The 25,570-nt window shown below is 38.0% G+C and overlaps 2 protein-coding genes and 1 pseudogene across 3 annotated transcripts; 1 reads left to right on the top strand and 2 right to left on the bottom strand.

The window, feature by feature from the left end:
* Window positions 1–1,071: 1,071 nt before the first annotated feature.
* On the bottom strand, window positions 1,072–7,081 carry LOC146324918 (acidic mammalian chitinase-like). The gene is made up of 11 exons (XM_084720566.1): window positions 6,983–7,081; window positions 6,807–6,836; window positions 6,490–6,691; window positions 5,144–5,200; window positions 4,889–5,054; window positions 4,545–4,669; window positions 4,252–4,375; window positions 3,311–3,496; window positions 3,026–3,145; window positions 1,654–1,795; window positions 1,072–1,565 (listed from the first exon to the last, which is right to left on the bottom strand). The coding sequence occupies exons 1-11, from the start codon at window positions 7,005–7,007 to the stop codon at window positions 1,270–1,272; spliced, it is 1,473 nt and encodes a 490-aa protein (XP_084576692.1). The 5' UTR covers window positions 7,008–7,081; the 3' UTR covers window positions 1,072–1,269.
* Window positions 7,082–11,940: 4,859 nt separating this feature from the next.
* Window positions 11,941–17,593, bottom strand: LOC146324917 (acidic mammalian chitinase-like; annotated as a pseudogene). Its single transcript, XR_014770695.1, has 9 exons — window positions 17,521–17,593; window positions 17,204–17,405; window positions 15,976–16,032; window positions 15,721–15,886; window positions 15,376–15,500; window positions 15,083–15,206; window positions 13,117–13,302; window positions 12,828–12,947; window positions 11,941–12,358 (listed from the first exon to the last, which is right to left on the bottom strand). The product of XR_014770695.1 is annotated as an acidic mammalian chitinase-like (transcript).
* Window positions 17,594–23,000: 5,407 nt separating this feature from the next.
* LOC146324916 (CMRF35-like molecule 1) lies at window positions 23,001–25,037 on the top strand. The gene is made up of 4 exons (XM_084719966.1): window positions 23,001–23,052; window positions 23,155–23,520; window positions 23,869–23,941; window positions 24,498–25,037. The coding sequence occupies exons 1-4, from the start codon at window positions 23,016–23,018 to the stop codon at window positions 24,643–24,645; spliced, it is 624 nt and encodes a 207-aa protein (XP_084576092.1). The 5' UTR covers window positions 23,001–23,015; the 3' UTR covers window positions 24,646–25,037.
* Window positions 25,038–25,570: the final 533 nt, after the last annotated feature.

Raw genomic sequence — 25,570 nt, 5'->3', positions numbered from 1 at the left:
TCAGAGATTATAGGTAGATTTTATTTTTACTTAGACTATTTTTCTGTTTTGTAAATCACTGACAGTTTTCAGCAAACTGTGGATTTGTTTTATATTGCATCAGGATTTATAATTTACAATACAAGGGTTATGATTACGATTAACTGTAGAATACTAGTTTCTTCTGTTTTAATAATAACCTTTTAATAATGTTTTATGTGTTTTGTGTTTATCTTTTGGCGTATGTACATGGAAATGTACATACTGTATAATATCTGTATTAAAATAATTGTACTTATGGTGAACATGGTATGGTTTTGATTGACAGGTGTGAAATAACCAAAGTATTTATACTTTATACATAAGAGAGTTTTCAGGTATCTGCATTGTAAAATATCCTGCAGGAATTTAGTGAAATCAACTAATCGTTCCTCATTAATTTAAAGGAAATATGCAGTTTTTATTTAGTCAAGTTAGTTAAACAAGAAGTATTTAGTTTCGGAACACTTCAGAACTTCATAAACATGAGTTCATATAACTTGAAGTCTTTTGGCTTGAAATGATTAGTTGAATGAATTTACTGTAGAGTAGACTAGATTAGACTAGTAGACTAGTAGTAGACTAGACTTTAGATCAGCATATTAGCAGACATCTCGCAGTCATTGTTTCGGAGATAAAACTCTCCTGAGACTTATTTTTTTATTGTTTCAAGAAATCATATATCTTAGCTTATTGAACACGTTTTTTGTTTTTTTTACACAAATATTTGCATTCCTTATATTTTTCAAACAGGCTTCTTGCTTTAATTTTAATGCATTTGAGGGGAATTACTGATTCTTTTTATTTTGGATCACTGTGCGCTACCTTTCCAACATAGATGGGGAGACTTGGCCGCAGAGAGAAGGTGAGGTTCAGTACATTTCAGAGCATACTTTTTCAAAGTAAAAAAGAAGTTGAATCAGTAGTACTACTAGTTTTAAGTATCCGAACTTGAGTAAAGAATATGTGTACTTTTGCCATCTCTGCTTATTGACAGAAAAACATCTAACACTACATTTTATAATGAAAGAAAAGAAAACAAGAACACACCTGCAATATTTTGAATATTTATTTTCTTTGCTTTCAAATTAACCACTCAAGAGGACAGCCTCAAGTTTTACATTGTTAAACATCCCATGTGGAAGGAAGGACTTTGTACTCAGAGAAGTCGGCCCCTGAGAACTGAGAACAAATGTAAAACAGAGTCATCCAGCCCTTTAATAGTTAACCAGTCAATTTGTAACTTCTGTTTTATGCCCAGTTGCAGCAAGAGCAGGCGCTGTCAAAGACCAGACTGACAGCACAGTGCTCAAAGTAGGTCTTGCCACTGTCGCAGTTGTAGAACTGGTTCTTGTTGGTTGGGTCAGGGTACATGCCGTTAGCCTTTCCAGCACAGAAGCCGCTGTCCATGCCGCTGGTGCCGGAGCTTCCACCGGAGGAGCTGCCGCCACTGGAGCTTCCTCCGCTGGAGCTGCCGCCGGAGCTGCTTCCACAGGTGGTGCTCATTCCAGCGATGGGTGGAAGGGGAGTGGCAGGTGGGGCACAGGCTGAAAAACACCACAAATAATCATTTACTAAAATAATTCTTCTGAGAACTCTATTTGGATTTCGGGATAAAGGTATTAAAATCCTCACATGCTGACTCCAGATTAAGGCCCTTTTTGAGCACATTAATCAGTGGGTATTTTCCCTGGTTACAGAAAGTGCCCAAGTAGTCGTCCATGTCCAGAGTCCACACCATGGCACCTCCATAGTTACTCTTTTTCAGCCAGTCAACCTAAAGACAGCCAGAAAGGGGCGTCGTAGAAAACATTTTGAGGTCAGAAACATGTCCATTTCACACAGCATTTACTAATAACTGCAGCAAACAGAGGAACAGGAATCAAATACAAAACTCCTATTCACATTTCCTCTGGTCACATTCTGCTGTAGCGCCGTGTCACAGTTTTATGAAGCTTAAAGGGATAGTTCTGATTTTTAGAAGTGGAGTTGTATGTACTTCTTTGGACAGGGTCATCGGTAAATAATATTTTAGCCACCTAAAAAAAGGCAAAGTGTATCTTGCCTTCAGACAGCCTTTTCTGACTGGAAACCATTGTTACATAAGCCAAATATTGTTCTATCCAGAGCAACCAGACTCCTTTGGGAAAAACAGTAATATTAAGTCACAAAACACAGGAGTTGCTGATGTACTGCTGCCTTGATCAGTTAATCTGTTTGCATTAATGTGTGACTTTGGCATTATAAAGACTCAGTTTGGATTCACTGATAACACAAACAAACTAACAGATCGAAGCAGCGGTAGACCAGCAAGTCCTGTGTTCTGCAAGGTAAAATTACTGTTTTTACCAATGGAGTCTGGTAGTTTTGGAGAGAGCAATATTTGGCCAAAATAAATTTTACTGCTAAGCCTGTCCATGTCAGTACATTACTTATCTTCACTGTGGCCTAATTAGTGTAAATTATTCTAAATAATTTTATATATCTCCCTCTATTTTTTCTATATCTATATCTATATATTGTATTGTATGGTATTTCCATATATTTTGTATTTGCCGCTACACATTGAAGAACAAAGCACATATTTTTTCATACTTCTTATGTGTATATATTTCTATTACACTATTGTTTTATTATTTTTGTTTATTTTTTCTTAATTTCTCTATGCTTACAGTCCAGTATTTTTCTGTTTTTGAATGGGAGCATCTGTAACATGAGAATTTCCCCTCAGGGATCAATTAAATATTACTGATTCTGATATCTGCACCAGCACTCCTGCTGTTTCTCCAAAACTGGAGACGTGCCGACCGCCATCCACCGTACGTAATACACTGACTATGAATAAGTACCTCATACGGCCTTGTTTCAAAAACTCAGAACTATCACATACATAAGTCTTGACATGTTATGGAGATTAGGAAACATTTTTAGCTCAGCGGTAACATCACATCAGCCAACAGATTGTCCTGTCAAATGGTAAAACAAGTGCTGTGTGCAGCTCCGTTACCTTGATCTGGAAGCTCTTGATGTTGTCATAGCCCACCCACTGGTTTCCCTTATAGGCATAAGGCACATCCTGGGCCTGGTTCCAAACCTCAGTTGCTCCGTCTTTCAAAAAGCCGCAGATCTGTAATTTAATAAAGCTGTGCATCAATGACAGCCTCTGAACTTATTTGCTTCTTCATCTAGACTCTGTGACAGTATGATAAACCAAGCTGCTCTCTTATCGAACAGAAGAATATTAACTAACACTGAATCGCTACCAACATTAAATAATAATGAGACAGTTCACCTCAAAGTAAGCCAGTTCTCCAGCCTCCTGTGTGTACTTTCCTGGAGTTCCAGCACCGGCAATGGGTGCTCCAACACCGTGGTTAGCGGGGTTCCTAAGAGTGAATGTGTTGCCGTATGTGGGGAAACCGACGATCAGCTTCTCAGCAGGAGCTCCCTGGCTCTTCCAGTAGTTCATGGCGTAGTCCTGGAACAAAGAAAATGCACATGACTCTGGAACTAGATCATTTTGCTTTAACGAAGCTGCAGATAAACTTGCAGGGAAACTGCAGGGGAATTCTTTACACAAGCCTGATTTATGAGGATGTTATATATTGTAATATAGTTTTTCTTGCTTTCCACAAAATTGTTATCCTCCAGAAACATTTTGTTACGATTGCAAACCCATTAGAGTCATTTCAGAAACTCCATGTTCTTACTATTAATATTTCTCAAACATGTTTTTATTTACAAGAAACATTTAAGTGAAGGTAATATAAGCAGTTCAAGAATTTTTGGAATATAAGGGATAATGTGCAGTGAGGAGGTCATTATGACTAAATAAACCCAGATAGAGTGACGTAGGACCCTGATGCAAAGGGGTCTTGAATCACCCTGAATTTTTTTTTTCCATAATGACCTCCTCACTGTACATTATCCCGATTATTACACGGGTAATTACTTAAAATAATTAAAAAAAACAATAATTTGACACAAAATATTACTTTAAAAATGATTTTATGCTCCTCCTGAGTCTATGATCAGAAATACATCCACAGTAACGATCTGATCATCATTGCAACAGTTAGGATGCCATAACTGACCAATGAGAATCAAGTATTTAGCAAAGCTCACATGCCTCTCCCCTGCATTGTATATTTTGTTATTTTTTTCCATTTTTCTGTATTGGCACTTTTGGGGGGAAATAAAACTAAAATCAAACTAAAATGTTCAAGCACTCACCACATTGAAGTAGATGAAGCCACCCTGGTCCTCGGGGCCTTTGAACAGGGGACTGCACTCACCAGTCATGGGGTCCCAAGAGCCGTGGAAGTCGTAGGTCATGACGTTGATCATATCCAGGGACCTGAGTGTGGGAAAACAAGGAAGAAAAGATTACTACACCAGCAGTAACAAGCTTACATTGATCATTTAGAGTAAAGATGTGAGATTCAGAGTTGTTCCATTCAGCTGTGACCCATCATGTTACTGTGGATAAAATCAGACACACTACAAATATTGCCTCAGATGCTTACTGGCCCAGCTTGGGAATCTGATAAGCAGATTCAATGGTGTCCTTTCCAGCCGACACAGCAGCAGACATCAGAAGACGAGCCTTGTTGCTCTGCTTGGCCTCATTCTCAAAGGCAGCTCTCATCTCCTGTTGAATGTCAACAGATATAAAATATTCAGTATTAACTGAACTCCAGGATTCATTTTCCATGATTTGTAACATGGTCAGGTTTTGAGCGGTTTTTGCTTTTATGTATCTTTTACTCAGCAAGACACAGTCGAGACCCCCAGAGATTTGCTGTGGCCCCAAAAATTCAAGTCAAGTTTTAACAGCTGTATTTAGAATAAACTGACGTAGCAAACGAACCTCCAGGAAAACAGAGTAGTACTGCTTATCCTGATAAGAGCCTCCTCTGTTGGCAGGATACTCCCAGTCAATGTCAAGTCCATCAAACTCATACTTCCTCAGGAATGAGATGACGGAGTCGATGAAGGTCTTACGGTTGGCAGCGCTCAGCACCATATTAGAAAATCTAATGTGGGAACAGAAATAAATGTATTAAAACAGAAGATCCGCACTGTTCAGAGCATCATGTCTCTGGATATCTGTAGGTCATCTCACCCTGCAGAGCCGAAGTTCCATCCACCAACAGACAGGAGAGTCTTCAGGTTTCCATTCCTGCCAACAAATCCAACTTTTTAAAACACTCCCACTCAGCTAACTGTGAAACTTATTAGTGAAACTTTATTATTCTTTATACACTGCAAAATGAAAAGGTTGAGAAAATTTACTTCAATAGATTTTTGGCCTTTGAGCGCAACTCAGACTTATAAGTTTTGAAAAAGTTTAACCAATAATGTTTTATTGAGATCATTTACTTTTCTCCTTTAGATAATCTTTGAGTTGTAGAAACCCTAAAATGATTTGTATTTCAACAATTGTTGAGTAAACCCACTGAAATGAAAGTGAATAATAGTTAATAATTCAGTACTTTCAATTGCAACTCAAGGACAGTTAGAGAAACTCCCACACACTGTCTCACTTTCTGAAGAAAAGCGAGAGCGTGCAGGAGTTTCTCTAATCGTCCTTGGGCTGCATCTTCCTCCAACGCACCTGCCACACATTCACGTGTGGCAGATTTTTTGTCAATATTTTTCATTGCAATCGTTTCATTTTCAAGCACCCAAATAATGATCAGACTCAGAGCTCACTGTGAATAATTTTGAAATACATTTTTGGGGTATTTCTAAAACTCAAAAACAAGTTTAAAAGTATAGTACCGCAACAAAAAGCTTGTAGGTCAGCAAAACTTTGTTCAATTTGATTCAAAACCCAAAATACTGCAAAGGCCTGTTACCTTGAAATTATGAGTTTTCTCATCTTTTTATTTCACTTTAAAAAAAAACATTTTAACTTTTAACTGGCTGCCTTAACTTTTAAATTGACTGAATAAAAAAAAACAAGTTGGGGTGATTTTGAAATTATTCAAAGTTATGTGCCACAGTGTCTGTGTGGTGCTGTGCTCTCCTGTGCCCAGGTTCTGCCCCTCCCCCCCTTGCAGGTTGCAGTGATTGGCATCAGGTGCAGCTGCTCTGCAATCAGGACCTGGTGCTTAAAAGCCTGGAGAGTGCAGCCAGTCAGGCCCAAAGGGCCATTCGTTCAGGGCCAGTGGGCTATTCGGCAGATAGAGGTCTGCATTTGGTTGTTTTTGTCTTTGTCCATGTGTCTTTCTTTTGAAACTTACTTTAATGAGTTGATTGAGCATTTCAAGTAAAAAAAAACAGCAAGTTAGAAGAACTCTTGTTTATAAGTTCTGAAGTGTTATGAAAATAAATATTAGAAATATTAAGTTTAATCAACTTGAGCAAAAATTAAACTTGTATATTCATGTTGAATTAATGAGAAAAGATTCCTGATTGATTTTTTACAGTGTATATAGGCGAAAAAGGCATTTATCACTGACTCACTTGTTCTTCAGGGCGTTGAACTGACCGTAAAGCTCCACATCATTCCACTCATAGGTGGCCAGCTTGTTGTTCTTGATGGTGGCGAAGGCATACAGAAGATGGGTACACAGGCAGGGGTCGATGTCATTGGGCATATAAATGGTTGGAGGTGGTCTGTACTGCGCCCAGTTTGTGAAGTAGCATGACAGGATGTAGGATGAGCCTTTGATTCAAGGGATATCTATTATTTCCAGACCCAAACGCATGATGCAATGCAATTTCTGACCATACAAAGAAATAAAGACATGCACAGTTCATTCCATATTCAGATTACTTACCGAGCTGCGCATGCAGCAGCAAGGCCAGAGCTGTAAAAAAAAAAAAAAACATGGTTATCTTTGAACAAAATTCACTGGAAAATGTCTTCGAAACTGTGATGCAATATGGTGTATATCCAAATCCTGGAATACACATAGAAGAGAAAAATGCTTCAAATACAGCAGGAATGACTTACCTGTCACAAACAGTACTTTGCCCATGACTATACCTTGTACAAGGAGGTCATCTAACAGGTACACTCACTTTTATACCCACCCAGCGGGACATCTGCCAAATAGGTGTTTATTTGCAAAAGATTGTTTCAGAGACTATTATCAAATGTGCTCACGTACGGAGTAATGCATGATTACTTATCATGCTTGCAGGCATATTCTCCACAAGCGCACTTTCTCCTTGTGTGAAGGACTCATTTATCCAAACTAAGCAAAATCCAACACAAACACAATGCAGAAATTAGGCCTGTGGCTTGTTTAAACAGTTGAACAAAACACCAAATGAATTGTGGAATTTGTCACAAATGTTTAGATTTTATCAATTACGTCTGTCCTGCAAAAATGTAACAAATATTCTGAGCTCACAAAGAACTAAATATAAGTGTTCAAATCCTATTTTTTCTGCACTGAAACAGAAAACAAGAGGAAAGACAGATGCTTATTTGTGATTTAACTAGAGTGCATGAATCTAAGATATCTTATCAAATATGCCTGTCATGTCATGCTGTAAATTCATTGTCTCTGTTCAGCAGTGACATAAAACATTAGAAGTCAACTCGCATAAACAACGGGCAAAATTGCCTTTGAAAAAGTGTCTAGACTGCAGATATGTGATGATAAATATGTTTGACAAGTCTAATCAAGCTGAAAAGAGGATCGTGATATGTCATGAGGACGCATTTGCATTAAAATCAAATGCATTCACATGGCAAATGGAGAACTTATCTAATCATTTAGCGTCCATTATAATGCAGCCGTCTTTATCTTCAACACTTTATGTAATATTTAAAGAAAGATATGCCGGTGTCAGCGGAAAACAACTTGGCTGAGTCAAAGCCTAGAAGCAAAAGTGACGCCATTTGCCATTTTCCAATGCAAACCTGCGTTTCATGGAGCGTCTAAAAAATTAAAATACATGTCAGACCATTGTCAGGGGACTGAAAGTGGTTTCATGTTTCATTTCCTCACTGATTTTCTTATATAAAATTGAAAACAGTTCAACTTAGGTTTTCACCAAGGTCATTTCATCATCTCAGGGGAGTTTATTCAGTACTTGAGAATTATTTCCCCTGAGGTACAAATCAAAGACTAATCTTTCACATATCATGTGTCTGCTTACATAATGCTTCTGCTCAGTAAAAATTAAAACTGTGACCTCATCTAAAGGTAGCCTGAATATTCACAAAATTCTTTAAATGAGTTTCATGATAAATGGTAGAGGCTTTTCTGTCTTCTTCTTATGTCGCAATTATTGGATAAAACTCCCCTCTGCATAGGTTTTAAAGGTCAGATAGAGTTATAAAGGAAGTTTTTAAACACATATTTGTGCCATGGTGTTGTAACCCAATGGGGTTACAATACTCTAAAAGGGTCTAAAATATGTCAAGTTACTCAACGGCTGTGTAAATAATATAACATTAATGCTAAAAGACTGAGGATAATGCAATGTCCTATCAGACACTAGTCGGACAGCGAAATAAAGCATGTATATATCTGTACGTTAGTCAACAGAACTACGCTCATCAACAGCCGAAAAGGAAGTGCTGGTATTAGATTCAGTGCAACAGACCTTGTAATAGCTAACCCTAACCCTAACCCAGGAGGACAGCCAGGATAAGAATTAAGCTAACCCCGCTTGGACCTATGAGAACGAGTCAGCGGGAGATGTGGTGTCGTCACCCCACTTCATGTTCCTCAGATAACCCCACATAACAAAACCCAAGTTATCTCGTGGGAATAAGCCCTGAGTTTGGCAAATGCAGTGGTATCTAAGAGTTTGACTGGGGGTCACGTTATGCAGGTAGTGAACTAATTAGCCAGACATTGTGCTGGAGTTTTCCCCAGTGAACGAGAGGGTCGTCGCCCTGGGACTTTGGGAGGCGTGCTGGAAAGTGCTCCGACTGGGGACTTCGTCGTTCTGCTGGGGGACTTCAATGCCCACGTGGATGGCGACAGTGTTACCTGGAGGTGAACCCGAGTGGTGTTCAAGTATAAGGATGTCCATCAGTGCACGTGACACGGGGGTGACCTAAGTCGGAGGTCAATGATCGACTTTGTAGTCATGTCAACTGACCTTCGGCCGTGTGTCTTGGACACCCGGGTAAAGAGAGGGGTTGAGCTGTCAACTGATCACCACCTGGTGGTCAGTTGAGGAGGAAGCTGGACAGACTTGGCAGGCCCAAATGTATTGTGAGGGTCTTTTGGGAACGTCTGGTGGAACCCTTTGTCAGAGGGGTCTTCAACTCCCACCTCCGGGAGAGCTTTGACCAGATCCCGGGGGAGGTTGGAGACATTGAGTCCAAATGGACCATGTTCTCCACCTCCATTGTTGACGTGGCCATTCGGAGCTGTGGCCATAAGGTCTCTGGTGCCTGCTGAGGTAGCTCGGAAGCTCCTCAGTGGCAAGGCACCAGGGGTGGATGAGATCCGCCCTGAGTACCTCAAGTCTCTGGATGTTGTAGGGCTGTCTTGGTTGACATGCCTCTGCAACATCGTGTGGCAGTTGGGGACAGTGCCTCTGGACTGGCAGACCGGGGTGGTGGTCCCTCTATTTAAGAAGGGGGACCGGAGGGTGTGCTCCAACTATAGGGGGCCACACTCCTCAGCCTCCCTGGGAAAGTCTATTCTAGGGTACTGGAGAGGAGAATTCAGCCGATAATCGAACCTCGGATCCAGGAGGAACAATGCGGTTTTCGCCCTGGTCATGGAACACTGGACCAGCTCTATACCCTCCACAGGGTGCTTGAGGGTTCATGAGAGTCCACATCTGTTTTGTGGACTTGGAGAAAGCATTCGACCGTGTCCCTCGTAGCATTCTGTGGGAGGTTCCTCGGGAGTATGGAGTTCGGGGCCCTCTGCTAAGGGCCGTACTATCTCTGTATGACCGGAGCAGGAGCTTGGTTCACATTACCAGCAATAAGTCAGACCTGTTCCCAGTGCATATTGGACTCTGGCAGGGCTGCCCTTTGTCACCGGTTCTGTTCATTATTTTATGGACAGAATTTCTAGGCGCAGCCAGGGGCCGGTTTGGGGACCACAGGATCTCATCTCTGCTTTTTGCGGATGATGTCCTGTTGGCTCCTTCGAACCAGGACCTTCAGCATGTACTGGGGCAGTACATGCTTTCCATCGCTAACACACATTTCACATTATTAACAGAAACGTAATACACTAATTACATTTACATTCTATTTTACCATCCCCAAAATTTAATAAATGGCCTAACTTTTTAGACTATTATTTTAGATTATTCAAAATCTCTTACCCTGTGCATCATGGTCATCCTGGATGCTCTCCCTCTTCTCCCGTAGCCGTTCCCTTGTTTCTCGTTTGGATGCAGGGGTGAAGTAACGATCCTTATATCTCGGATCCAAGATTGTTGTGACATAATACAGGGGCTCTGTATGATTTTCCCATTAATTGCCTTGGCCCTTGGGTCGTCTCTCTCAAATGGTTTTGTTTTTTCAAATGCCATATCAATAGGCAGAAAACAAGACGCTCCAGACTCCTTGCTGGCTGGCAGTGCAGCATTAGCTGTAGCAGTCTCCACATCTTCATACTCTCTCCATATACTGTCGTTTCGATGGCAAAACTTGGCTAATAAGGTTGGATGTGTTGAAACTAGCGCGACAGTAGTAGGTGGCAGCAGTAGCACAGGGCAAACAAACGGACTGAAAATGAGCTAAATCAAGGCAATGTTGGCTATTTATAATTGGATCTACTTATCGGCAATAAATTTAATTATCAGACTTCTCTGTGTGACGTCATTTTTGTTGATATTGAGCCGATAATTATCAGTAGCAATAGTTAATGTGTATCCCTAGTTGCTAAGCTATGATTAGACAGCTGCTGTTCGAAGGAGAGGCTTAGCAGTTGGTCAATTAAGCTGAAAGGTCAAACACATAGTGATGTCAATACTAAATAGCTAATACGACTTTCCTCTTTGTTTTCACAGGCAGGTGCTATTGTTACTGTGTTGATGCTGCTCATTTTCTACACCAGCAGTGTCTTTCTCTTTGTGGGAACCTGTTTATGTGGCCTGTTCCTCAGCAGCATATTCCCCTGTATGCTCGCCTATACCGAAGACATCCTGGATTATCAGGGTAAAATGAAGCGTTTATAGGACATTATAATACTAACACACTAATTGACTTAAAGCAAGGAGAGGGAATGAACCATATGTTTCTTTGTGCAGGGTGTGCAACATCAGTCCTGGTGACAAGTGCAGGGATGGAAATGGAAATGTACATACTGTATAATGTATTAAAATAATTGTACTTATGGTAAACATAGTGTGGGTTTGATTGACAGGTGTGAAGTAACCAAAGTATTTATACTTAAGTGAGTTGTCAGGTATCTGCATTGTAAAATATCCTCCAGGAATTAAGTGAAATCAACTAATCGTTCCTCATTAATTTAAAGTAAATATGCTATTCTTATTTAGTCAAGTTAGTTAAACCTAAACTTGCTGGTATTTAGTTTCGGAACACTTCAGAACTTCATAAACGTGAGTTCATATAACTTGATATAACAGGATCAGCATATTAGCAGACTTTCATTGCATTCATTGTTTCAGAGATAAAACTCTCCTGAGACCCTTATTTTTTATTGTTTGAAGAAATCATATGTCTTAGCTTATTGAACATGTTTTTTTTTCTATTTTAACACAAATATTTGCATTCCTTACATTTTTCAAACAGGTTTCTTACTTTAATTTGAATGCATTTGAGTGGAATTGCTGATTCTTTTTATTTTGTATCAGTATCATTTCAGAGCATACTTTTTCACTTTTACCTGAGTAAAAAAAAAGTTGAATCAGTACGACTACTACTACTTTTAAGTGTCTGAATTTCTAATTGAGTAAAGAATGTACATATTTTTGCCACCATCAAAGAAAAAAAGAAAACCAAGAACACACCTGCAATATTTTGATTATTTATTTTCTTTTCTTTCAAATTAACCACTCAAGAGGACAGCCTCAAGTTTTACATTGTTAAACATCCTATGTGGAAAGACGGACTTTGTACTCAGAGAAGTCGGCCCCTGAGAACTGAGAACAAATGTAAAACAGAGTCATCCAGCCTTTGAATAGTTAAGCAATCAATGTGTAACTTCTGTTTTAGGCCCAGTTGCAGCAAGAGCAGGTGCTGTCAAAGACCAGACTGACAGCACAGTGCTCAAAGTAGGTCTTCCTAACATGCTGACTCCAGATTAAGGCCCTTTTTGAGCACATTAATCAGTGGGTATTTTCCCTGGTTACAGAAAGTGCCCAAGTAGTCATCCGAGTCAAGATTCCACACCATGGCACCTCCATAGTTATTCTTTTTCAGCCAGTCGACCTAAAGACAGCCAGAAGGGGGCGTCGTAGAAAACATTTTGAGGTCAGAAATATGTTTACCAATAACTGCAGCAAACAGAGGAACAGGAATCAAATACAAAATTCCTATTCACATTTCCTCTGGTCACATTCTGCTGTAGCACCGTGTCATAGTTTTATGAAGCTTAAAGGGATAGTTCTGATTTTCAGAAGTGGAGTTACATGTACTTCTTTGGACAGGGTCATCAGTAAATAATATTTTAGCCACCTAAAAAAAATGGCTATATCAGTTTAAGTGTATCTTGCCCTCAGACAGCCTTTTCTGACTGGCAACTATTGTTATATGAGCCAAGTATTTTTCTATCCATAGCAACCAGACTCCTTTGGCAACAATTTTATATTTTATGTGTGTTAGCTCATCGGTAACATCACGTCAGCCAACAGATTGTCCTGTCAAATGGTAAAACAAGTGCTGTGTGCAGCTCCGTTACCTTGACCTGGAAGCTCTTGACGTTGTCATAGCCCACCCACTGGTTTCCCTTGTAGGCATAAGGCACATCCTGGGCCTGGTTCCAAACCTCAGTTGCTCCGTCTTTCAAAAAGCCGCAGATCTGTAATTTAATAAAGCCGTGCATCAATGACAGCCTCTGAACTTATTTGCTTCTTCATCTAGACTCTGTAACAGTATGATAAACCAAGCTGCTCTCTTATCGAACATACAGAAGAATATTTACTAACACTGAATCACTACCAACATTAAATATTAATGAGACAGTTCACCTCAAAGTAAGCCAGTTGTCCGGCTTCCCTTGTGTATTTTCCTGGAGTTCCAGCACCGGCAATGGCCGCTCCAACACCGTGATTAGCGGGGTTACTAAGAGTGAATGTCTTGCCATATGTGGGGAAACCAACGATCAGCTTCTCAGCAGGAGCTCCCTGGCTCTTCCAGTAGTTCATGGCGTAGTCCTGGAACAAAGAAAATGCACATGACTCTGGAACTAGATCATTTTGCTTTAACAAAGCTGCAGATAAAGCTTGCAGATGTAAATTTGCAGGGAAATTCTTTACACAAGCCTGATTTTGGTCAAGTAAAACTGTTTATGAGGGTGTTACACGTTGTAATATAGTTTTTCTTGCTTTCCACAAAATTATTATCCTCGAGAAACATTTTGTTAGGACTGCAAATCCATCCATCCATTTTACTATATCTGGCTAAGCGCTTATTCCCGAAGGGTCTCGGGGGGGGGGGTTGGAGTCTATCCCAGCTGACATTGGGCGAGAGGCGGGGTACATCCTGGACAAGTTGCCAGTTCACTGCAGGGCTGACGTATAGAGACTGTTGCAGACTCAACTTATTACTAAAAAATGACGAAGAGAGACTCTTGGTTCAAATCAGACGTCCTTTAGTGAATAAAAAAAGGAAGGGGGAAATATACATATAGTGTGCTAACCACACGAGAGGCACAGCATGGCTGCCCACAAAAACAACAAAAAATGACATCATCACGTCACATCACGTCCACCCGTTGCTCCCAGAGCATCCCGGGCATTGAAGTCCATTTACATGCAAGTCCAAATCAAATGAACTGGAAAGCAGTCCTCTCTCAAACCACACTTCTAACTGTTTTTTTTAAAATTAATATTAACATTAACTTATATTTTAACTTATTAATTCTTACAAATAATATATTCCTTCAAGATAAATTCTCAACAGAGACAGACAACCACTCACACTCACATTCACACCTATGGGTGAGAGTGACCAATTAACCTAGCATGCATGTCTTTGGACTATGGGAGGAAACTGGAGAGAACCCACGCAGACACTGGGAGAACATGCAAACTGTGCCGCCCTGATTGCAAATCCATTAGTCATTTCAGAAACTCCACGTTCTTACTATTTATGGCATTAATATTTCTAAAAAATGTGTTTTTATTTACAAGATACATTTAAATGAAGGCAATATGAGTGGTTCAAGAATTATTTGAAGTGAATTCACAGGGCCACTCTTACTCAATTCATCAGTCTTCAGACCTTCATCCTCCTAAATTTCTCACTTGTAGAGGTCAATTGTCAATCAGATTTAGTGGTAATAAATTATGGAATGACTTTTCCCACCTGGAAAAAAAGTGATTCCTCCTTAAATTATCAAAAAAAAAAAAAAATTTCTCAGGGATCAAAACAGTATATAAGGGATAATGTGCAGTGAGGAGGTCATTATGACAAAATAAACCCAGATAGAGTGACGTAGGACCCTGATGCAAAGGGGTCTTGAATCACCCTGAATTTTTCTTTTTCTCACTGTACATTATCCTGATTATTACACAGGTAATTAATAATTTAAAAAAAACTATAATTTGACACAAAAATTACTTTAAATATTATTTTGTGCTCATCCAGAGTCAGAAATACATCTACAGTAACGATCTGATCATCATAGCAACAGTTAGGATGCCATAACTGACCAATGAGAATCAACTATTTAGCAAAGCTCACATTTCAGCTTTTAAATGATTATTATTTTGTTGTTGTTGTTGTTGTTGTTGTTGTTGTTGTTGTTGTTGTTGTTGTTGCTATCATACATATTTTGTTGCTATTAGTTTGCCATCACTTGTATTACATGTTCTGGGTTTTTTGCCTCTTCCTGCATTGTATATTTTGTTATTTTTGGCAGTTTTTCTGCATTGTTAAATTGTGGAAAATAAAACTAAAACTAAAATCAAACTAAAATGTTCAAGCACTCACCACATTAGAGTAGATGAATTCACCCTGGTCCTCGGGGCCTTTGAACAGGGGACTGCACTCACCAGTCATGTGTTCCCAAACGCCGTGGAAGTCATAGGTCATGACGTTGATCATATCCAGGGACCTGAGTGTGGGAAAACAAGGAAGAAAAGATTACTACACCGGCAGTAACGAGCTTACATTGATCATTTAGAGTAAAGATGTGAGATTCAGAGTTGTTCCATTCAGCTGTGACCAATCATGTTACTGTGGATAAAATCAGACACACTACAAATATTGCCTCAGATGCTTACTGGCCCAGCTTGGGAATCTGATAAGCAGATTCAATGGTTTTCTTTCCAGCCGACACTGCAGCAGACATCAGAAGACGAGCCTTGTTGCTCTGCTTGGCCTCATTCTCAAAGGCAGCTCTCATCTCCTGTTGAATGTCAACAGATATAAAATATTCAGTATTAACTGAACTCCAGGATTCATTTTCCATGATTTGTAACATGGTCAGGTTTTGAGCGGTTTTTGCTTTTATGTATCTTTTACTCAGCGAGACACAGTCGAGACCCCCAGAGATTTGCTGTGGCCCCAAAAATCCGAGTCAAGTTTTAACAGCTGTATTTGAGAATAAACTGACATAGCAAACGAACCTCCAGGAAAACAGAGTAGTACTGCTTATCCTGAGAAGAGCCTCCTCTGTTGGCAGGAAACTCCCAGTCAATGTCAAGTCCATCAAACTCATGCTTCCTCAGGAATGAGATGACGGAGTCGATGAAGGTCTTACGGTTGGCAGCGCTCAGCGCCATATTAGAAAATCTAATGTGGGAGCAGAAATAAATGTATTAAAACAGAAGATCCGCACTGTTCAGAGCGTCATGTCTCTGGATATCTGTAGGTCATCTCACCCTGCAGAGCCGAAGCTCCATCCACCAACAGACAGGAGAGTCTTCAGGTTTCCATTCCTGCCAACAAATCCAACTTTTTAAAACACTCCCACTCAGCTAACTGTGAAACTTATTAGAGAAACTTTATTATTCTTTATACACTGCAAAATGAAAAGATTGAGTAACAAGGAAACTTATTTCAATAGATTTTTGACTTTTGAGCACATGCAGGACTAGGTTTAAACAATAGTGTTTTAATGAGATCATTTACTTTTCTCCTTTAGATAATCTTTGAGTTGTACAAACCCTAAAATTATTTGTATTTCAACAATTGTTGAGTAAAGCCACTGAAATGAAAGTGAATAATAGTTAATAATTCAATATTTTCAATTGCAACTCAAGGACAGTTAGAGAAACACACTGTCTCACTTTCTGAAGAAAAGCGAGAGCGTGCAGGAGTTTCTCTAATCGTCCTTGGCCTGCATCTTCCTCCAACGCACCTGCCACACATTCACGTGTGGCAGATTTTTTTGTCAATATTTTTCATTGCAACCATTTCATTTTCAAGCACCCAAATAATGATCAGACTCAGAGCTCACTGTGGATAATTTTGAAATTCATTTTTGGGGTATTTCTAAATAATAACAAGTTTACAAGTATAGTATCGCAACAAAAAGCTTGTAGGTCAGCAAAACTTTTTTAGTTTATTTCAAAACTTAACAGTGAGTTCAATTTGATTCGAACCCCAAAATACAGGAAAGGCAGTTACCTTGAAATTATGAGTTTTGTCATCTTTCTTATTGTAGATTTCACTTTTAAAAAGAACATTTTAACTTTTAACTGGCTGCCTTAACTTGTAAATTGACTGAATTAAAAAAAAACAAGTTGGGGTGATTTTGTAATTATTCAAAGTTATTCAACTTTTTTTCAACATATTTAAGATATTAAGTTAAACCAACAACTCAAGTCAAGTCACACTGACAAACAATTTTAATTTCCTTTCTTTTGAAACTTACTTTAATGAGTTGACTGAGCATTTCAAGTAAAAAAAACCAGCAAGTTGGAAGAACTTTTGTTTATAAGTTCTGAAGTGTTATGAAAATAAATATTAGAAATATTAAGTTTAATTAACTTGAGCAAAAATTAAACTTGTATATTCATGTTGAATTAATGAGAAAAGATTCCTGATTGATTTTTTTTTTTTTTTTACAGTGTATAAAGGAGAAAAAGGCATTTATCACTGACTCACTTGTTCTTCAGGGCGTTGAACTGACCGTAAAGCTCCACATCATTCCACTCGGAGGTGGCCAGCTTGTTGTCCTTGATGGTGGCGAAGGCATACAGAAGATGGTTACACAGGCAGGGGTCGATGTCATCAGGCAGATAAGTGGTTGGAGATGGTCTGTACTGCGCCCAGTTTGTGAAGTAGCATGACAGGATGTAGGATGAGCCTTTGATTCAAAGGATATCTATTATTTCCAGACCCAAACGCATGATGCAATGCAATTTCTGACCATACAAAGAAATAAAGACATGCACAGTTCATTCCATATTCAGATTACTTACCGAGCTGCGCGTGCAGCAGCAAGGCCAGAGCTGTAAAAAAAAAACAAAAAAAAAACATGGTTATCTTTGAACAAAATTCACTGGAAAATGTCTTCGAAACTGTGATGCAATATGGTGTATATCCAAATCCTGGAATACACATAGAAGAGAAAAATTTCAAATACAGCAGGAATGACTTACCCGTCACAAATAGTACTTTGCCCATGACTATACCTTGTACAAGGAGGTCATCTAACAGGTACACTCACTTTTATACCCACCCAGCGGGACATCTGCCAAATAGATGTTTTTGCAAAAGATTTGCAAAAGATTGTTTCAGAGACTATTATCAAATGTGCTCAAGTACGGAGTAATAAGTGATTACTTATCATGCTTAAAGGCATATTCTCCACAAGTGCACTTTCTCCTTGTGTGAAGGACTCATTTATCCAAATCCAACACAAACACAATGCAGAAATTAGGCCTATGGCTTGTTTAACCCTCATGATGTCCTCCCGACAGAGTAACATTCATTGTCCTCTGGGGTCAATTTGGACCCCAACTGGTTTGACTGTTAAAAAGCACAAAACATAACATTGTCACACAGATTTGTGTTTCATCTGTTTATTCAACTTCAGACCAACCTATTAATACAAATTTTACACTTTTTTGTAATTCATACCTTATTTATATGAAATAATAGCAATTTTTCTGAAATTCTGAATAATTTCAAATATAGTAAAGATCAAAGGCAAATAAATTGATGGATTATCAGACACTGGTATAAATCAAACTTCCATCAGGATTTCGACTGATTGAGTTCAAGCAACTACCTTGCATTTAGAAATACCCAGATGATTGTATGGCATGGCAATTTGCCCCTTTGCACCCCTTGTGCTGTGGGTATTTTTGGACCCCAGAGGATGACGAACATTACTAAATAAAAAAAAAAACACTCATAATTCAATCAAATTACTTCAAATTTATTTGAGTTGTGAAGATCATAGTATTAAACAACCTCGGTTATTTTCAGACCATTTGATGAAAAAACAAGCATATTATGACAGAAAAAGTTTTCGTTTGGGGTCCAAAATGATCCCAGGACATAAGGGTTAAAAAGTTGATCAAAACACCAAAAGAACTGTGGAATTTGTCACAAATGTTTAGATTTTATCAATTACGTCTGTCCTGCAAAAATGTCACAAATATTCTGAGCTCAGAAAGAACTAAATATAAGTGTTAAAATCCTACTTTTTCTGCATTGAAACAGAAAACAAGAAGAAAGACAGATGTTTATTTGTGATTTAACTGGAGTGCATGAATCTAAGATATCTTATCAAATATGCCTGTTATGTCATGCTGTAAATTCATTGTCTCTGTTCAGCAGTGACATAAAACATTAGAAGTCAACTCTCATAAACAACGGGCAAAATTGCCTTTGAAAAAGTATCTAGACTGCAGATATGTGATGATAAATATTTTTAACAACTCTAATCAAGCTGAAAAGAGGATTGTGATATGTCACGAGGACGCATTTGCATTAAAATCAAACACATTCCCATGGCAAATGGAGAACTTATCTAATCTTTAGCGTCCATTATAATGTTATAATTATATTTATCATCAACACTTTATGTAATATTCAAAGAAAGAGATATGCCAGTGTCAGAGGAAAACAACTTGGCTGAGTCAAAGCCTAGAAGCAAAAGTGACGCCATTTGCCATTTTTCAACGCAAACCTGCGTTTCATGGAGCGTCTAAAAAATTAAAAAACATGTCAGACCATTGTCAGGGGACTGAAAGTGGTTTCATGTTTCATTTCATCACTGATTTTCTTATATAAAAGTGAAAACAGTCCAATTTAGGTTTTCACCAAGGTCATTTCATTATTATTCTTATCATTTAATTAGTTTATTCAGTACTTGAGAAATATTTCCCCCAAGGTACAAATCAAAGACTAATCTTTCACCTACATAATACTTCTGCTCAGTAAAAATACTGTGTAAATACTGTGTAAAACTGAAGGTCATCTAAAGGTAGCCTGAATATTCACAAAAATTAATGACTTAAAATGAGTTTCATAAAAAATGGTAGAAGCTTTTCTGTCTTCTTCTTATGTCGCAATTATTAGATAAAACTCCCGTATAGTTATAGAGGAAGTTTTTAAACACATATTTGTGCCATTGGGTGTTGTAACCTTTGGGTCCTACTTCCTCATCACCAGTGTGTGTCACCAACACAGTTCTGTTTTTTGAGATTTGCATTGACCTAAAATGAGCGTCATTCCTCCATTTCCTCATGATCTCAGGCAATCTATTCATCTGCCAGTAGTCTGTTTTTTTCTTATGGGACCCCATTTCTTATCATTGAGTAAAAAAACAATTCCAAACATATTTAATGGATATTAAGTATTATTTTAAGCAATTTATTTCCTTTGAAGATTGTATCAGAGATGAGTTTTCCACTTTTTAGTAACTTTTTATATTACATATTTAACAGGCTTCCTCTCCCTGATGTTTGGCCTCTGTTCTATTAGGTCTTTGGTTGTTTTACAGTATTTCTCATTTGCTTTGGCTCAAATTTCAAATTAGATTTTTTTTCCCCCCAAAACAGGAAGTTCAAGAGCATTCAGTAAGACAAAAACGTACATTCTTGTGTAGAACAGAAAGCAGTCAGCACGAACGAAAAAGCAGAACAAAACAGTAATACAGAGAATATACATATGAAACATTTCCAGGGTACCGATACGGCAAGAACAAGGATTTGAAAATCGAATGAAATGTTTTGGCTGAGTGACAAACTTTTGCACACACGCCATGGAGTTTTGATGTCCCATCAAACAGTTGTGACAATTGTACGTAGAGTTTAGAAAATGTTGAGACTGTTTCAAAAAATGTGCCACAATGATTGAGAAAAACTGACTGGATTAGGGTTTGGGTTAAGACTATTTGGAAAAATTAACCAAAACAATTGTGAAAAACTGTAAATAAGACTCGATGTTGATAGGACATTAATCCATGATGGCTGATAGTAAGATGATTCAGTCTGTTAATCAGATAGACTCTTTATTATTTGCTGAAGCAGTAAACATTAAAGCATGTCTTACTTCTTCATGACTCATTACTCATAAGCATTGGTCAGGCATTAATAAATACATATTAGTGGACCAGTATTTTGTTACCTGTATTTTTTTTTTTTATCATTTTTAACAACCAGACCTACTTGCCCTTAGCCTGTTTATATCTTAAATTATACTCTAAAAGTAGTGATCTACGCTATTATTATAAATTAGTAAAAACTCAGAAATGTACTGTAAATTTCACAGATTGTAATAAAAAGTAATGTTTTACAATATGGTGCATGAAGTTCAGTGTGATCCAAAGACATGTCAGTTGATCTAAGTGTGAACTGTGTTGTGTTGTCTACTACAGTATATCGTCCCCTGTGGTATTTGTTGTTTGGATGATGTTCCTGAGTACAACTGCTAAATCTACATGTATATAAGACTGCTTTTTAAGAATTCCAATTAAATTTTTGGTTGTTTAAAATCTATATTGGTTGTTCTTATAGATACTATAAAAAAGCAATTTGTTAGCTTTTATTTATTCTTTTTTTTTTTTAAGTGATCATCAAAGATCACAATGGTATAAAAAACATAGAACAAAATGAACTGTGACCGAATCTAACATATCAATTCAGCTCATGTCTGCAGGACTGAACTGCACCTCAGAAAACAGCAAACTCAAACGCTGTGAGTGTGATGTGCAGATGAAATATCGAAGCCCACGAAAATGAATCTGAAAGCATAATCTTTTTATGATAATGTGTGACATCAGTTACATCATTATTAGGCCATTAAAAATGTACAGTGGCACAAAATGGTGAAGAATGAAATTAGATGAAGGGAAGCCTGAGGACATACTCAGAGAAATGCAATGGATGTGAGGCAATGGGCCAAAAGATAATATTGTTTATCACACAGCAAATTATATCTGCAAACAAGATCCTGAAACATTTTACAAAGTCTGGTGAGGCTGTGATATACACTGCAGATAATGAGCTGGCAAGAGATCGATAGATGGATGGATGGATAGATAGATAGATGGACATGCTGCACAACTATACTCTAATAGGTTTCAATTTTATAAATTGTAAATTACCATAAAATATTTATGATTAATTTTAAAATAGTAATTACAACTAATAAGCCGTGGCTTTCTTAAATTTGGGAATGTCTGCCCTAATTAATTAACTGAGCTGTACTGTACACCAAATTGTATTATTCCCCCCTGTTAGACCCCTGGTAAACTTTATTAGAGGCTAAGACACATTACAACAGAGCAGCACTGTAAACTAAAGTGAAATCACATAGCTGCTACTTTTTGCAATTTAACAAACAAAATGTGAACCAATAAAAGAAGTATGTGATCTGAGTTCTATAAGGGTTGGGTATTAGTACTCAATTTAAGTTATCGAGTCAAATAACCCAGTACCAAGAAGTATCACAACTGTTCCAGTCAAACAATACCTACATTCGATCCTTTTTGTTCACAGATCTACAAAAAAGTGATCATTTGTATGGTTTTGCCACCAATTTTTTTTGAAAATGTGTCTAAAATACAAATATAAATATGGAGGAAAAATATGAATAACATGATGAGCCACTTGATAAGGTGTGAAGAAAATGTCACTTTAAGGGTACTGCTATTGGTACTGGTAGTTTTTAAATTACCCCTAATTACCCTCTAATAAAGTGTAATAAGGGTATAACAGTGGGAAATAATACACTTTAGTTTACAGTAGAGTTATGATGTAATGTGTCCCTAATTATACCCTAATGAAATCTAATAAGGGTCTTATACTGTCTAACAGAGAAAATTCTATTTCTAGTTTTTATCTAATTTGGTACAAAGTCAGGCTTGTTACATCGTATAAGTGAACAGTTAGGAGTATGGTGTCTACCTATGTTTGTTTCCTGACTAATAAAGAACATATTATTTCAATTTTTTGTCTAATTTAATGTAAAGTACAGCTTGTTAAGGTACTGTCAAATATAGTGTGACCAACTTCTGTTCAGCAACAGGAAGACTTATGTAATCCTGGTTGTGAAAAAGTGCAAACAATGCAACTTTTTGTTTGCTTTTCTTGATTTAGTCTTGATTCACCAAGCTTTACAAAAGACACAAAAGTAAAGGATAGATGCAAATGTGACTGGTACTGCACTGAACAAATTGTGTCCTCTGACAGTAAGGTCTTTAGTGCCACCTGCTGTTTCAGTAAATAAACTGGCCTAACAGCTGCCATTCTGCATTGTCTCACACAGAGGAAAAAAAATCAAACATTCAATATTTGTGTACCGTGGGATTTGAACACAATCTTTCCCATGCAAACACAAACCTACACACGTAAACATTGCATAAGTTTCACATTAAACCACCTGATTTCACAACCTAACCAAATGGGAGAAATAAGAGGAACCCACACTTCTGCTTCACATTGTTCTCTACATTCACATCATGAGGACCTCAGGGATGTTCCTTGGCTTCTTTTATGGTAATAGCAGCTTTTTAAAACATTATAGTTGTGTAATGGCAGAGTAACTCTGAAAGAACAATTAACTTATATTATGTTAAATCTTGTTTTTGCATTTTGCAGCTCCAGTTCTCTGTCTCCTCTGGCTTAGAAAGCATGCAGTGGACTCACTTCAGCTGTCAGCTCCAGAGGTGGTAACAGCAGCGATCGGAGGATCCGTGACAGTCTCTTGTCAGTACGACCAGCAGTTCAGAGATCACACAAAGTACTGGTGCAGAGGAAAGGTGTATGAGCTGTGTAGAATAGTGGTGAAAACACCCAGGAACCGGGAGAGTGACACATGCTTCATCGCAGATGATAAGGAGGCTGGAGTCTTCACTGTAACTATGACTTCTCTCAGACGAAGTGATCAGGATACGTACTGGTGTGTCATCGCCAGACATGGGAAGAACGTCTACACTGCTGTCAGACTCCGCGTCTCCCACACAGGTACACTTCAGCTCAGACACTTCATCATATCTCATACAATACTACTGCAGCCTGATTCTGGCTGATGGCACTGATTTATACTGACCTAGAAAGACAAAGGCTTGTGTAACTGACCCTAACTTTATTTCTAATTAATTAATACATTTAGTGATACATTTAGTGTACATACAACGTGTCACACTTGTGTTTACACTAGTATTTCATGTCAAAATGGTACTTGTGAAAACAGTCTCTTGGCCTCATATGGTGGCAAATATAAGAAGTATATTTGTCATTTCTGGGAGACGGGGTTGATGAGTCAGTATATGTCACTTGTTGATTCTTAATACAATGTTTTCTTTTCTACAGTGATAACCACCACCACTGCAACCACCACCATCACAACAACCAGTTCATCATCCATGACACAAGATGAAACTTGGTGAGAACACGCTGTCATTTCTTTTTTATCGTTGAGTGACATTAAAAGGGTCATTCAGATTTTTTGTGGGGTAACTGTCCATAGTCAGTATATTATCTGCAGTAGATGTTGGCACGCCTTCAGTTTGTAGAAGCAGCAGGAGTATGCAATGTACTGCTGTGGACAGGCTCAGCAACAAAATATATTTTAGCCAAAAAACATGGTTTGGTTTAAGTTTACCTTGTATTCTCCTAGGTAAAATTATTGTTTTGCCGAGGGAGTGTGGTTGCTTTGGAGAGAGAGCGACATTTGGCTTACATAATGGCGGTTTCCCATCAGAAAAAGTTGTCTGACAGCAAGGTAAAGTGTTGAAAATGTTCTAAATATAATCACCGGTAATCCTGCTGCCTCTCAAAACTGGAGGTGTGTCACCACTTCAAAAAAAATCTGAACTATCCCTATGTTAACAACAATTAACATAACAGAATAAATACATATCTGAACAATCAAATGTCACAAACTGTTTACAAAAGTAAACTCTTCTAATACCAGTTCATTTTTTTGTTTGTTTTGATAGTTGGTGGGCGACTCTACGGTGGATCCTCTTTATTTTAATGTTGTGTTGTCTGGTATTCACACATGTTGTTGTGTGGAGGATAAAGACTGCAAAGAAAACTAGGCCACACCAACCATCTCAATATCAAAACTCAAACATTTATAACTGAGTTTGGCAAAACCATAATTGGGAATCATGGGTGAATTATAAACACGCACATACTGGGGCTACAAAATCATTTCTCAGCTATTGGAAACTCTATCAGTAAATGTGAATTAAACTGAAAAATAAACCAAGTAAAAAACGTGGCTTTCAGACTCTTTTTTTCTTTTTTCTTCGTATTTAAATGATTAAAACCTCATTAATTTCAGTGCCAGGGCCTAAAATAACTTTGGGTCCAGCTTTTGAATATCCAATCAGCTTAAAATTAGCACCTCTGGGGATCTGAGGCTCCAGGCTTTCATTTAATTTATTTGCAGATCTTATATGGACAGTCACAGAGGATGGTTTTCTTTTTGCATTTAACCACCTGTTATTAGGGGGTTTTACAAGATCAGTCAGTGTTGCAGTCCAAGGATCTGAACAGTATGCAGAATAAAAATCCCCTTTGTGCATAAATAAAGGCCTAACTCTTGTGAAGTGACAAATAATGAAGTTGAATTATGTTTTTATTTTGTTTTTATCCTATTCTATTCTGAATTTAATTGTCTCTATATTGTTATGTGTGTGTAGCATGAAAGGTTCAAAAACTTTCTTTTCCTTGAATAAGTCTGTGTTGCATAATGATAAACAAATTACATCAATACCTTGAAAGATCACAGAGGTGGGACACCTACAGGTGAGATGTGAGTGTTTTTCTCAATTTGTGCAAAACTGGTGACTTCCAGTTACAATCAAAGTTAAATTATACTAAAATCCCCCAGAAAATGTTATGTTATATTATATTCTCTAAAAGAGGCAGTGGTGATTTGTGATCTCTGTCAAGTAGATTTCATTATCCTGGCTGACTGTAGCTGCAGGAAGTTGGACAATTGTGTTTGCTGGTCTGCTTCCAGAGAAAAGCATATATTAACAGTTTATTATCCACACCTGTA

This window comes from Lutjanus erythropterus, chromosome 6 (genome assembly GCF_056507025.1).
Source record: "Lutjanus erythropterus isolate fLutEry1 chromosome 6, fLutEry1.hap2, whole genome shotgun sequence".
NCBI classification, from domain to species: Eukaryota; Metazoa; Chordata; class Actinopteri; order Lutjaniformes; family Lutjanidae; genus Lutjanus; species Lutjanus erythropterus.
The sequence above is the reverse complement of the archived record's forward strand: the minus strand, read 5'-3'. Positions and strand labels throughout refer to the sequence as shown.